The sequence below is a fragment of the Microcaecilia unicolor genome, chromosome 5 (assembly GCF_901765095.1).
Source record: "Microcaecilia unicolor chromosome 5, aMicUni1.1, whole genome shotgun sequence".
NCBI classification, from domain to species: domain Eukaryota; kingdom Metazoa; phylum Chordata; class Amphibia; order Gymnophiona; family Siphonopidae; genus Microcaecilia; species Microcaecilia unicolor.
Window position 1 is genome coordinate 51,845,944 of NC_044035.1, and position 12,814 is coordinate 51,858,757.

The 12,814-nt window shown below is 48.6% G+C and overlaps 1 protein-coding gene across 1 annotated transcript in view; it reads right to left on the minus strand.

Annotated features, from left to right (window-relative positions):
- The window catches only part of RRP12 (ribosomal RNA processing 12 homolog), a 156,606-nt gene that overhangs the window by 16,369 nt on the left and 127,423 nt on the right, over nucleotides 1-12,814 (minus strand). Inside the window, exons 30-31 of the mRNA XM_030202877.1 lie at nucleotides 12,373-12,419; nucleotides 12,158-12,239 (exon numbers count right to left, since the gene is read on the minus strand). Of these exons, the coding sequence (XP_030058737.1) occupies nucleotides 12,158-12,239; nucleotides 12,373-12,419 (129 nt within the window). The remainder of the gene's footprint in view (nucleotides 1-12,157; nucleotides 12,240-12,372; nucleotides 12,420-12,814) is intronic.

Below are 12,814 nucleotides of genomic sequence, written 5' to 3' on the forward strand. Positions count from 1 at the left end.
TGATATCAAAACCCAGTTTATTCAGAATATTCATATCAAGGACCCGACACGGTCCGTGTTTCGGCGACAAAGCGCCTGCCTCAGGGGTCACAATCAACTTTCTCTGAGAAGAAGCTGATAGGCTTGAATAATTCCTTTATATATGCAAGTTAATCCACAGAGAGAACAAAAGAACAGCCAACCGATCAGCAAACACCATGTGACAAAGCAGCTGAACTCCATTTTATAGTATGCTGCTATAACCAGAGATGATAGTAACAAAGTAAGATAAAGACCTGAACGGTCCATCCAGACTGCCCAACTGTCCTACTCATCATCAATTCACCAGTTTCTGTGCACGTAGCAGTCTTATAGCTTCAAAATGTGAATTAAAAGGCACAGAATAAGTGCTGTTTCCAGTAATTCATAAAATGTGGTCTATTTTCCACATATTCTTTAGCTTCCTATGTAATTAAAGTACCTTTTGAAATGTCATTTGTGATACGTGTATGTCCTAGAAAGCCACTTGCCAGTTTCAACCTCTTCCAAAGCCCCACTATAAAGCGAATGCTACATACCTGTAGAAGGTATTCTCCGAGGACAGCAGGCTGATTGTTCTCACTGATGGGTGACGTCCACGGCAGCCCCTCCAATCGGAAACTTCACTAGCAAAGCCCTTTGCTAGCCCTCGCGCGCCCGCGCGCACCGCGCATGCGCGGCCGTCTTCCCGCCCGAAACCGGCTCGAGCCGGCCAGTCCAGTATGTAGCAAGACAATACACTTCAAGGGAAGACACAACTCCAAAGGGGAGGCGGGCGGGTTTGTGAGAACAATCAGCCTGCTGTCCTCGGAGAATACCTTCTACAGGTATGTAGCATTCGCTTTCTCCGAGGACAAGCAGGCTGCTTGTTCTCACTGATGGGGTATCCCTAGCCCCCAGGCTCACTCAAAACAACAACATTGGTCAATTGGGCCTCGCAACGGCGAGGACATAACTGAGATTGACCTAAAAAAATTTACCAACTAACTGAGAGTGTAGCCTGGAACAGAACAAACAGGGCCCTCGGGGGGTGGAGTTGGATCCTAAAGCCCAAACAGGTTCTGAAGAACTGACTGCCCGAACCGACTGTCGCGTCGGGTATCCTGCTGCAGGCAGTAATGAGATGTGAATGTGTGGACAGATGACCACGTCGCAGCTTTGCAAATTTCCTCCATGGTGGCTGACTTCAAGTGGGCTACCGACGCAGCCATGGCTCTAACATTATGAGCCGTGACATGACCCTCAAGAGCCAGCCCAGCCTGGGCGTAAGTGAAGGAAATGCAATCTGCTAGCCAATTGGATATGGTGCGTTTCCCTACAGCCACTCCCCTCTTGTTGGGATCAAAAGAAACAAACAGTTGGGTGGACTGTCTGTGGGGCTGTGTCCGCTCCAGATAGAAGGCCAATGCTCTCTTGCAGTCCAATGTGTGCAGCTGACGTTCAGCAGGGCAGGAATGAGGACGGGGAAAGAATGTTGGCAAGACAATTGACTGGTTCAGATGGAACTCCGACACGACCTTTGGCAGAAACTTAGGGTGAGTGCGGAGGACTACTCTGTTGTGATGAAATTTGGTGTAAGGGGCCTGGGCTACCAGGGCCTGAAGCTCACTGACTCTACGAGCCGAAGTAACTGCCACCAAGAAAATGACCTTCCAGGTCAAGTACTTCGGATGGCAGGAATTCAGTGGCTCGAAAGGAGGTTTCATCAGCTGGGTGAGAACGACATTGAGATCCCATGACACTGTAGGAGGCTTGACAGGGGGCTTTGACAAAAGCAAACCTCTCATGAAGCGAACAACTAAAGGCTGTCCTGAGATCGGCTTACCTTCCACTTGGTAATGGTATGCACTGATTGCACTAAGGTGAACCCTTACGGAGTTGGTCTTCAGACCAGACTCAGACAAGTGGAGAAGGTATTCAAGCAGGGTCTGTGTAGGACAAGAGCGAGGATCTAGGGCCTTGCTGTCACACCAGACGGCAAACCTCCTCCAATGAAAGAAGTAACTTCTCTTAGTGGAGTCTTTCCTGGAAGCAAGCAAGATGCGGGAGACACCCTCTGGCAGACCCAAAGAGGCAAAGTCTACGCCCTCAACATCCAGGCCGTGAGAGCCAGGGACTGGAGGTTGGGATGCAGAAGAGCCCCTTCGTCCTGCGTGATGAGGGTCGGAAAACACTCCAATCTCCACGGTTCTTCGGAGGATAACTCCAGAAGAAGAGGGAACCAGATCTGACGCGGCCAAAAGGGAGCAATCAGAATCATGGTGCCTCGGTCTTGCTTGAGTTTCAACAAAGTCTTCCCCACCAGAGGAATGGGAGGATAAGCATACAGCAGACCTTCCCCCCAATCCAGGAGGAAGGCATCCGACGCCAGTCTGCCGTGGGCCTGAAGCCTGGAACAGAACTGAGGGACCTTGTGGTTCACTTGAGATGCGAAGAGATCCACCAGGGGGGTGCCCCACGCCTGGAAGATCTGTCGCACCACACGGGAATTGAGCGACCACTCGTGAGGTTGCATAATCCTGCTCAACCTGTCGGCCAGACTGTTGTTTACGCCTGCCAGATATGTGGCTTGGAGCACCATGCCTTGACGGCGAGCCCAGAGCCACATGCTGACGGCTTCCTGACACAGGGGGCGAGATCCGGTGCCCCCCTGCTTGTTGACATAGTACATGGCAACCTGATTGTCTGTCTGAATTTGGATAATTTGGTGGGACAGCCGATCTCTGAAAGCCTTCAGAGCGTTCCAGATCGCTCGCAACTCCAGAAGATTGATCTGTAGATCGCTTTCTTGGAGGGACCACCTTCCTTGGGTGTGAAGCCCATCGACATGAGCTCCCCATCCCAGGAGAGACGCATCCGTGGTCAGCACTTTTTGTGGCTGAGGAATTTGGAAGGGACGTCCCAGAGTCAAATTGGAGCAAATCGTCCACCAATACAGGGATTCGAGAAAACTCGTGGACAGGTGGATCACGTCCTCTAGACCCCCGGCGGCCTGATACCACTGGGAGGCTAGGGTCCATTGAGCAGATCTCATGTGAAGGCGGGCCATGGGAGTCACATGAACTGTGGAGGCCATGTGGCCCAGCAATCTCAACATCTGCCGAGCTGTGATCTGCTGGGACGCTCGCACCCGCGAGACGAGGGACAACAAGTTGTTGGCCCTCGCCTCTGGGAGATAGGCGCGAGCCGTCCGAGAATCCAGCAGGGCTCCGATGAATTCGAGTTTCTGCACTGGGAGAAGATGGGACTTTGGGTAATTTATCACAAACCCCAGTAGCTCCAGGAGGCGAATAGTCATCTGCATGGACTGCAGGGCTCCTGCCTCGGATGTGTTCTTCACCAGCCAATCGTCGAGATATGGGAACACGTGCACCCCCAGCCTGCGAAGCGCCGCTGCTACCACAGCTAGGCACTTTGTGAACACCCTGGGCGCAGAGGCGAGCCCAAAGGGTAGCACACAGTACTGGAAGTGGCGTGTGCCCAGCTGAAATCGCAGATACTGTCTGTGAGCTGGCAGTATCGGGATGTGTGTGTAGGCATCCTTCAAGTCCAGAGAGCATAGCCAATCGTTTTGCTGAATCATGGGGAGAAGGGTGCCCAGGGAAAGCATCCTGAACTTTTCTTTTACGAGATATTTGTTCAGGGCCCTTAGGTCTAGGATGGGACGCATCCCCCCTGTTTTCTTTTCCACAAGGAAGTACCTGGAATAGAACCCCAGCCCTTCTTGCCCGGATGGCACGGGCTCGACCGCATTGGCGCTGAGAAGGGCGGAGAGTTCCTCTGCAAGTACCTGCTTGTGCTGGAAGCTGTAGGACTGAGCTCCCGGTGGACAATTTGGAGGTTTTGAAGCCAAATTGAGGGTGTATCCTTGCCGGACTATTTGGAGAACCCACTGATCGGAGGTTATGAGAGGCCACCTTTGGTGAAAAGCTTTCAACCTCCCTCCGACAGGCAGGTCTCCCGGCACTGACACTTGGATGTCGGCTATGCTCTGCTGGAGCCAGTCAAAAGCTCGCCCCTTGCTTTTGCTGGGGAGCCGCGGGGCCTTGCTGAGTCGCACGCTGCTGACGAGAGCGAGCGCGCTGGGGCTTAGCCTGGGCCGCAGGCTGTCGGGAAGGAGGATTGTACCTACGCTTGCCAGAAGTATAGGGAACAGTCTTCCTTCCCCCGAAAAATTGTCTACCTGTAGAGGTAGAAGCTGAAGGCTGCCGGCGGGCGAACTTGTCGAATGCGGTGTCCCGCTGGTGGAGAGACTCTACCACCTGCTCGACTTTTTCGCCAAAAATGTTATCCGCACGGCAAGGCGAGTCCGCAATCCGCTGCTGGAGTCTATTCTCCAGGTCGGCGGCACGCAGCCATGAGAGCCTGCGCATCACCACACCTTGAGCAGCGGCCCTGGACGCAACATCAAAAGTGTCATAAACTCCTCTGGCCAGGAATTTTCTGCACGCCTTCAGCTGCCTGACCACCTCCTGAAAAGGCTTGGCTTGCTCAGGGGGAAGAGCATCAACCAAGCCCGCCAACTGCCGCACATTATTCCGCATGTGTATGCTCGTGTAGAGCTGGTAAGACTGGATCTTGGACACGAGCATAGAGGAATGGTAGGCCTTCCTCCCAAAGGAGTCTAAGGTTCTAGCGTCCTTGCCCGGGGGCGCCGAAGCATGTTCCCTAGAACTCTTAGCCTTCTTTAGGGCCAAATCCACAACTCCAGAGTCATGAGGCAACTGAGTGCGCATCAGCTCTGGGTCCCCATGGATCCGGTACTGGGACTCGATCTTCTTGGGAATGTGGGGATTAGTTAATGGCTTGGTCCAGTTCGCAAGCAATGTCTTCTTCAGGACATGGTGCAAGGGAACAGTGGACGCTTCCTTAGGTGGAGAAGGATAGTCCAGGAGCTCAAACATTTCAGCCCTGGGCTCGTCCTCCACAACCACCGGGAAGGGGATGGCCGTAGACATCTCCCGGACAAAGGAGGCAAAAGACAGACTCTCGGGAGGAGAAAGCTGTCTCTCAGGAGAGGGAGTGGGATCAGACGGAAGACCCTCAGACTCCTCGTCAGAGAAATATCTGGGATCCTCCTCTTCCTCCCACGAGGCCTCACCCTCGGTGTCAGACACAAGTTCACGGACCTGTGTCTGCAACCTCGCCCTGCTCGACTCCGTGGAACCCCGTCCACGATGGGGGCGTCGAGAGGTAGACTCCCTCGCCCGCATCGGCGAAGCTCCCTCCGCCGACGTAGTCGGGGAGCCTTCCTGGGAGGTGGCCGCGGTCGGCACCGCACGCGGTACCGACGTCGGGGACCTCAACCTGGGCGATGGGCCAGCCGGCGCCACGCTCGACGGTACCGGAGGCGCAAGCACCGCCGGTACCGGAGGGGTAGGGCGCAACAGCTCTCCCAGAATCTCTGGGAGAACGGCCCGGAGGCTCTCGTTTAGAGTGGCTGCAGAGAAAGGCTGAGAGGTCGATGCAGGCGTCGACGTCAGTACCTGTTCCGGGCGTGGAGGCTGTTCCGGGCTGTCCAGAGCGGAGCGCATCGACACCTCCTGAACAGAGGGTGAGCGGTCCTCTCGGTGCCGATGCCTGCTGGGTGCCGAATCCCTCGGCGACCCAGAGCTCTCGGTGCCGACACGGGGAGGAGACCGGTGTCGATGCTTCTTCGATTTCTTCCGAAGCATGTCACCGGAGCTCCCCGGCACCGACGAGGAGGACGTCGAATCCATCCGTCGCTTCCTCGGGGCCGAGACTGAAGAAGGTCGGTCTCGGGGGGGCTGTACCGCAGGAGCCCTCAGGGTAGGAGGAGACCCACCCGAGGGCTCACCGCCACCAGCAGGGGAATGGACAGCCCTCACCTGCACTCCACCCGATGCACCACCGTCCGACGACATCAGCAGACGAGGTCCTGGTACCACCGACGTCGATGCAGCTATCCGATGTCTCGGCGCCGATGCAGAGGCCCGATGCCTCGATGCACTCGATGCAGGGGCGGCCGAGGAAGATGGTCTGGACGCTGACGACGTCGATGCACTCGAAGATCCCGGTGCCGATGCCGACGAAGAGCCCGAGAACAACACGTTCCACTGGGCTAGTCTCGCTACCTGAGTCCGCCTTTGAAGCAGGGAACACAGACTACAGTTCTGAGGGCGGTGCTCGGCCCCCAGACACTGAAGACACGACGAGTGTCGATCAGTGAGCGAGATAACCCGGGCGCACTGGGTGCACTTCTTGAAGCCGCTGGAAGGCTTCGATGTCATGGGCGGAAAAATCACGCCGGCGAAATCAAAAGCCGAAATGGCGAAATTTGAAGCACCAAAAATTTAGAGGGAGAAAAAATCTCGACCGAGGCCGAAATGAGGCCTACCCCGACGACGAAAGAAAACTTACCGGGGCAAAAAAGCTGGAAGTACGGGGAGGATTTACACGAAACCCGGCGGGGGGTTTCCGGAGCACTTCCCGACTAGGACAAAGCTTTCCCGAAGGAAAAAAACACGTTCAAAACAAATTGGACGCGCGAGGTCGACTTTCCGGGGCTCGACACGGCGAAAACACGACCGTACCGAGTGCGGACAAAAGAAGACTGGCCGGCTCGAGCCGGTTTCGGGCGGGAAGACGGCCGCGCATGCGCGGTGCGCGCGGGCGCGCGAGGGCTAGCAAAGGGCTTTGCTAGTGAAGTTTCCGATTGGAGGGGCTGCCGTGGACGTCACCCATCAGTGAGAACAAGCAGCCTGCTTGTCCTCGGAGAATGTACAGTATGAAAGCAAACCACGGTTCAAAGACCTATCAAAAGATGGATAACCATGATGGAAATAAAAGGCACATCAGTCTGAAGAAAGCAAAAGGCTTTAGAATCTCAGTGGGCTCACTGCAATTTTCCATCAGGAAAAGACCATCTAAAACTTGATTCAACACTATCAAAGTGCCATTCTGAGAGTGTGCCAGCGGAGGCTGCATCATTTCAGAACATAACAGCAATCAAAGTTTGATCATGCACTGAATATTTATTAGAAAGCTGGTTCACGATTGAGGATACGCCAGACTGCACAGCAGGATCAGAGATAATTGCCTGATCTGGAGCGGTGGCTCTCTTAGCTGTATGAACCTTTTACTTTTCAGACATCCCTTCCCAGCAAGAATCTTTAATATGGGTGGCAGAGCTGCAGGTTGGGAGGCGGGGGCAGACTTATACGGTTTGTGCCGGGGCTGGTGGTTGGGAGGCGGGACTAGTGCTGGGCAGACTTATACGGTCTGTGCCGGGGCTGGTGGTTGGGCGACGGTTATATGGTCTGTGCCAGAGCCGGTGGTGGGAGGCGGGGATAGTGCTGGGCAGACTTATACGGTCTGTGCCAGAGCTGGTGGTGGGAGGCGGGGTTGGTGGTTGGGAGGCGGGGATAGGGCTGGCCAGACTTATATGGTCTGTGCCCTGAAGAGGACAGTACAAATAAAAAAGTAGCACATGAATTTATCTTCTTGGGCAGACTGGATGGACCGTCCAGGTCTTTTTCTGCCGTCATCTACTATGTTACTATGTAATATGATCTCCCCAGTAAGCAGCTTTAGCTTTCTTAAATCAAGTCTTTATGTATTATTGTAGACAGGTCACTGAGTAACTACAGTCTGAGAAACCTAGAGTGTGCTACATGTCAATCACAGGATGCTGCGAGAGGTAAAACAACACATCTTACCTTGGAAAACTCCTTCCTTGCATTATAAAAATACACATCAGAAAAGCACAAGTCAAACCTATGGCTAAGCAGATGACATTCAAATATTCTCCCATTTATAGATATACACCTCATTACTCACCTGTAACAGATGGTTTCTATTGGCTAAAGAGTTGATAAGACACACTAGTGGATGATGATGTTAACATGTTGACAGGACAACAGATCTCTCAAAGCTCAGAAGTTAATGTAAAGTTCTGAGTATGTGCGGCAGTCTTCTCAGCAACTCAGTTAGTTCCAAAGCTCAAGAATTCAGGCAAGGGAAGGTGGTAGGGATTGTGTGCCTGATTTAATCTTCAATTAAAAGCAACAATCTCTGTCGACAAGCAAGACTAGCACACAGGTGGAAACTCCCACGCTTAGGGCTGCTCACTTCTTTTTGCATTGTCCCGTACTTGAGAGCAGTCCAGAATGAAAACGGAAATACAAGGGTAGCAACTTCACATGAACAGACTGGCCAGAATAGCTTAAAACAAAAGTACTGTCCTTTATTATGGTTCTGTCCAAGCAGTACTGCAAATCAAAGTATAAGTAAGGACCATGTTGCCACTTTACAAATTATATCCAGCAAAGCAGACGTTAGAAGAGCCACAACAGCTGAAATGAATAATTTAGTGAGAGTTTAGAGGCGTATCAGTCTGTTCATCAAGGATGCCAGCCAATTTACTCAAGTTCTTTTGGCAAACTATAATAAACTTCCATGGGGGGGGGGGGGGGGGGGGGGGTCAAAGGAAAAGAAAAAAAGCTATGTAGACTTCCTGACTGATTCAATTGTTTTTAGGCAGTACATGAGGGCCAGCTTACAGTCTAGTATATAAAGGGCTCTCTCACACGAGTACATCCGAGGTTTTAAAGAGAATGGAGAAAGCAGTTATTTCTTCATTTAAGTGGAAAGGAGTTACTACCTTTAGCAAATATTTTGGATGAGTATGCAGAACTCTTATAATGAAATTGAGTGTACGATTCATAGGTTACTAGGGCTTGGATTTCACTTACTCTTCTAGTTGAGGCTAACAGCTACTAAGAACACCATTTGCATGTAAGGTGCTCAAGAGCAGTGGATTCCAGTGGTTCAGAAGGTTACTTCATAAGGGAAGTTAACAAAAGATAGGACAGGGGGCTTCTGCAGTGGTGGCTAGACACAAGAGAGATCCATTCATAAAATATGAAGTAATGGGACACTGAGCAGCTAGAATGTTATCAACTGAAGTATGATAGGTAGAGAGAGCACTGAGATGCCCTCTGATTCAGGATGTCTGCCGCTCAAGATGATATACATTTCTGGAGTATGGTGTTAGGAGGTGAGGAGACTGCAGAGTGCAGGAAGGGCTGTGCATGTGCACACTTTACACTCTGGGAGAGTTGTTTCGTCCCCACATGTGATGCCATTCACTTGTGTGCCCAACTCAATCCTGCTTGTCAACGGAAAACAGACATTATATTTTCTGTGTCTGAGAACATCTTCTCAGTAATTAAACACTGGTTGAAGGCCAGCTCATTAAATGCAAATCCTGACAAAACTGAAAATGTTATGGATCAGAAAATCACACACACTGATTCTTAAGACAGGCCCCAATTTGGAAGACAGCTAGGCCTCAAGGTCGGAAGTTTGGGAGTAACTGATTCCTTTACTTATTTCCCTTTATAAACAAATTGGGTCAGTAGTTTAAAAAATATGATGGAATTTACAATGTATCCTGGAGGAATGCAGAGCAGGTAAAGGGAACAGGGAACATATTTGCTGAAAGGTAAAGAGCTTGGAAAAAAAAAGACTTCAAGTCCCGAGAGGCAAAGGGACAGAGTAGGGAGGGTAGAGTCCCTAAATTCTGCTTGCAGAAAGAAACATTTCAGAAAGGGAAGTGGGAGGAAGAAGAGGTGGTGAGCTTTCTGTCATCCCAAAAACCTAAAAGGAGCAGCAGTCCAGGTCTGTAACTAGGCATTCCCATAAGAAAAATGGTATAGAGAAAGTATTTAAAAAAAAAAACATTGTTATTGCATAAAACCAACTACTTATAAGGAAAGGGAGCCCAGGCCACCTAAGGGAGGAGGCAGAGGGTGTGTGTTTAGAACAGAGGCATAGCGGGGTGGGGTGCAAGGGGAGCAGCTGCTCCCACAAACAGATTTTGAATTAAATGGCGCCTATGCAGATTAGCCCTTTAGCTTCACATTGATACCTATATTACAAAAAGTCTGCTACCCCTAACATATTTTGTTTGGACACAATTAAGAATAATAGCAAATGGCGTTCTCCTTTCCAGTTAGACTTCAGCCTGCTGTGCTTTCACGCTTTTCCAACAGTTTTGAGCGTATAACAGTCATATTTCTTGCTAAGCAGTAGGGTCACTGGAACTGTTTTGTGATTAGTGGAACTGTTCCCTAGCAGAGACGGTGTGAAACTTATCAAACCAAAGACTGGAATACACTGAAACAGACCCAGCTGCTTGGGATACTGCTGAGTGGAACTACTATTGGAAGCAACATCTGTGTTCCAGGAAGTCAGTACTACAAAAAGCTTTCCTTAAATATGTTTGACAAATTGGACCTTTCATTCATTATTATAGAGAAACACTTTTTGATTTCAATGTCTAGTTATCAGTGCAACTGAATTTGTTGACAGATGCGTTTGCCATGTACATTATAATGAGATTCCTGATTGGTGATGAAACAGAACTGAACGTTTCACATTTAGCTTCAAACGTTATATTCTTTATACGATGTGTGTATATTTTAATTTGTATTGTCTTTTACATGCTATTACGTAGACAATGGTGTACACATGGCACAAAACAGTTCCAAAGTGCTGAGGAAGGGAGCCCAGTGACCTCTGCACTGTAGAGATGGAGGCAGAGTACAGCAACACAGTAATTATCTTTAACAATGCTGCCACACCATCTCCCGACATACTTTCTTTACTCAATTAAATTAACTAATTCTCCGACCATGGTGGCAGCTAGAAAAGTGCTTAAAAGCATCATCTGCTGTGAGGGCCCAGTCTTACAACAGGAACCAAGAAATCCTAAGATTCTTATCCAGAGATGTAATTCTGGAAGAATGGAAAACAAAAATGAGGACATTGTAATGCCTTTGTATTGCTCCATGGTGCGACTGAACCTCGAATATTGTGTGCAATTCTGGTCACCGCATATCAAAAAAGATATAGTGGAATTAGAAAAGTTACAGAGAAGGGCGATTAAAATGATAAAGGGGATGGGATGACTTCCCTATGGGGAAAGGCTAAAGCGGCTAAGGCCCTTCAGCTTGGAGAAAAGACGGCTGAGGGGAGATATGACAGAGGTCTATAATATAATGAATAGATTGGAAAGGGTAGACGTGAATAGCTTGTTTAATCTTTCCAAAAATGCTAGGACTAGGGGGCATGCAATGAAACTACAAAGTAGTAAATTTAAAATGAATTGGAGAAAATATTTCTTCACTCAACATAGCATTCACTGCCAGAGAATGCAGTAAAAGCAGTTAGCTTAGTGGGGTTTATAAAAGGTTTGGCTAGCTTCCTAAAAGAAAAGTCCATAAGCCATTATTAAATGGACTTGGGTAAACTCCACTGCTTATTTCTAAGATAAGCAGCATAAAATGTGTTGTATTGTTTTAGGATCTTGCCAGGTACTTGTAACCTGGATTGGACACTGTTGGAATCAGGATGCTGGGCTTGATGGACCTTTGGTCTGTCCCAATATGGCAATACTTACGTACTTATGCACCTAAGCATTTCTCTCAGGGTTGGGTGAATTATCCTCAAAATATCACTGACGATGGTGCACTTATCTGGTAGCCACGATAAGCAGCAAGACGTAAGCACTAAGAAAAGTCCCTACACCTTGAAACAGAATAGCGAAATGCTGGCCACAGTCAGTGCGGGGACTGGACTAAGCACTGAAGGAAGCCAGATAAGTGCAGCATTATTTGTTCTTGAAACACTGATTGACGTTTTTGCACTATTTTGGGACTGCATAACTGTGAAATTAAAAACTAGGTGAACAGGTTTTTTTTGCCAATGATGAACAGTTTGAAAAGCTCTATAGGTATTTGACTGGAGTTCTTTGAGGCCTTTTCCTCCCATCTGATATATATGTGCTACTTCCAGTGATATTTTGATATTTCTCTTTGAGATTCTAACATTCTGCCATCCACGTTGAACACAATATTTTGTAAAAAGTGCTGTTTTAAATAAGATAAAGATTATTACATTAAACAAAAACAAACATTTGAGCCAGGAAGGAGCAGAGAAGGACAATGAGTGCTCTAAGTTGTATAATTATAGCATACAATTTTTTTCCTCCTAAAATATTTGGTCAGAGATTTCAAGTGCTGAGCTCAAAACCCAAAAGAAAACCTCAACAGATGCACAGGTACTATCACAGCATGACTTACTGCCAACTGTCTTAGAAAATATCAAGATTCACCTTTGTACTGCGGCTGGGAAGAAGTTTCCATTGGTTCGTTATCGTCGCCACCTTCTCTGAACCTTTGTTTCTGTGCCTTCTTCTGCAGATAAAAACATGTACTATTATGTGTAGGCCAATACAAAACAGGAGGCACATCAAAAAATGTATTATTGAAAAAGACTCCCTAGAAAAAGGCAGTAAAAATGAAACCAACTCTCAGGAAAACCACTTACACTCTGAATGCCAACTTCTTGCATAAGTTCAGCCATTTCATCAACTCCTGCAGAGGAAAAGAATAGAGTCACACATCAAATCTCAATGTTCTGACTTGAATCTCTAAGGACGCGTTTGAAACTAGTGACAAGATAAGGTCATATTTTAGTACTTTTATTATACATCAGGTTTGGAGTGCTTCAGTCATTCCCTGCCCAGGACTTTTAACATTTAAAACAGTAAATAGAGAACCAACACTGACACGAAGAAAATACAATTTCTATGAGCTAATGGAAATGGAAATATGTATTTTTAAAAAAAAACATATTTCCATTTCCCCGCAAGACCCACAGTTCAATCTTAAAAATGTGACAGACTGGCTATTAACAGAGATCAGTGAACATCAGTATGTGTGCAGTTGACCACAACTCATTATCAAAGCAGGAATTCAGGTGTGTTTAT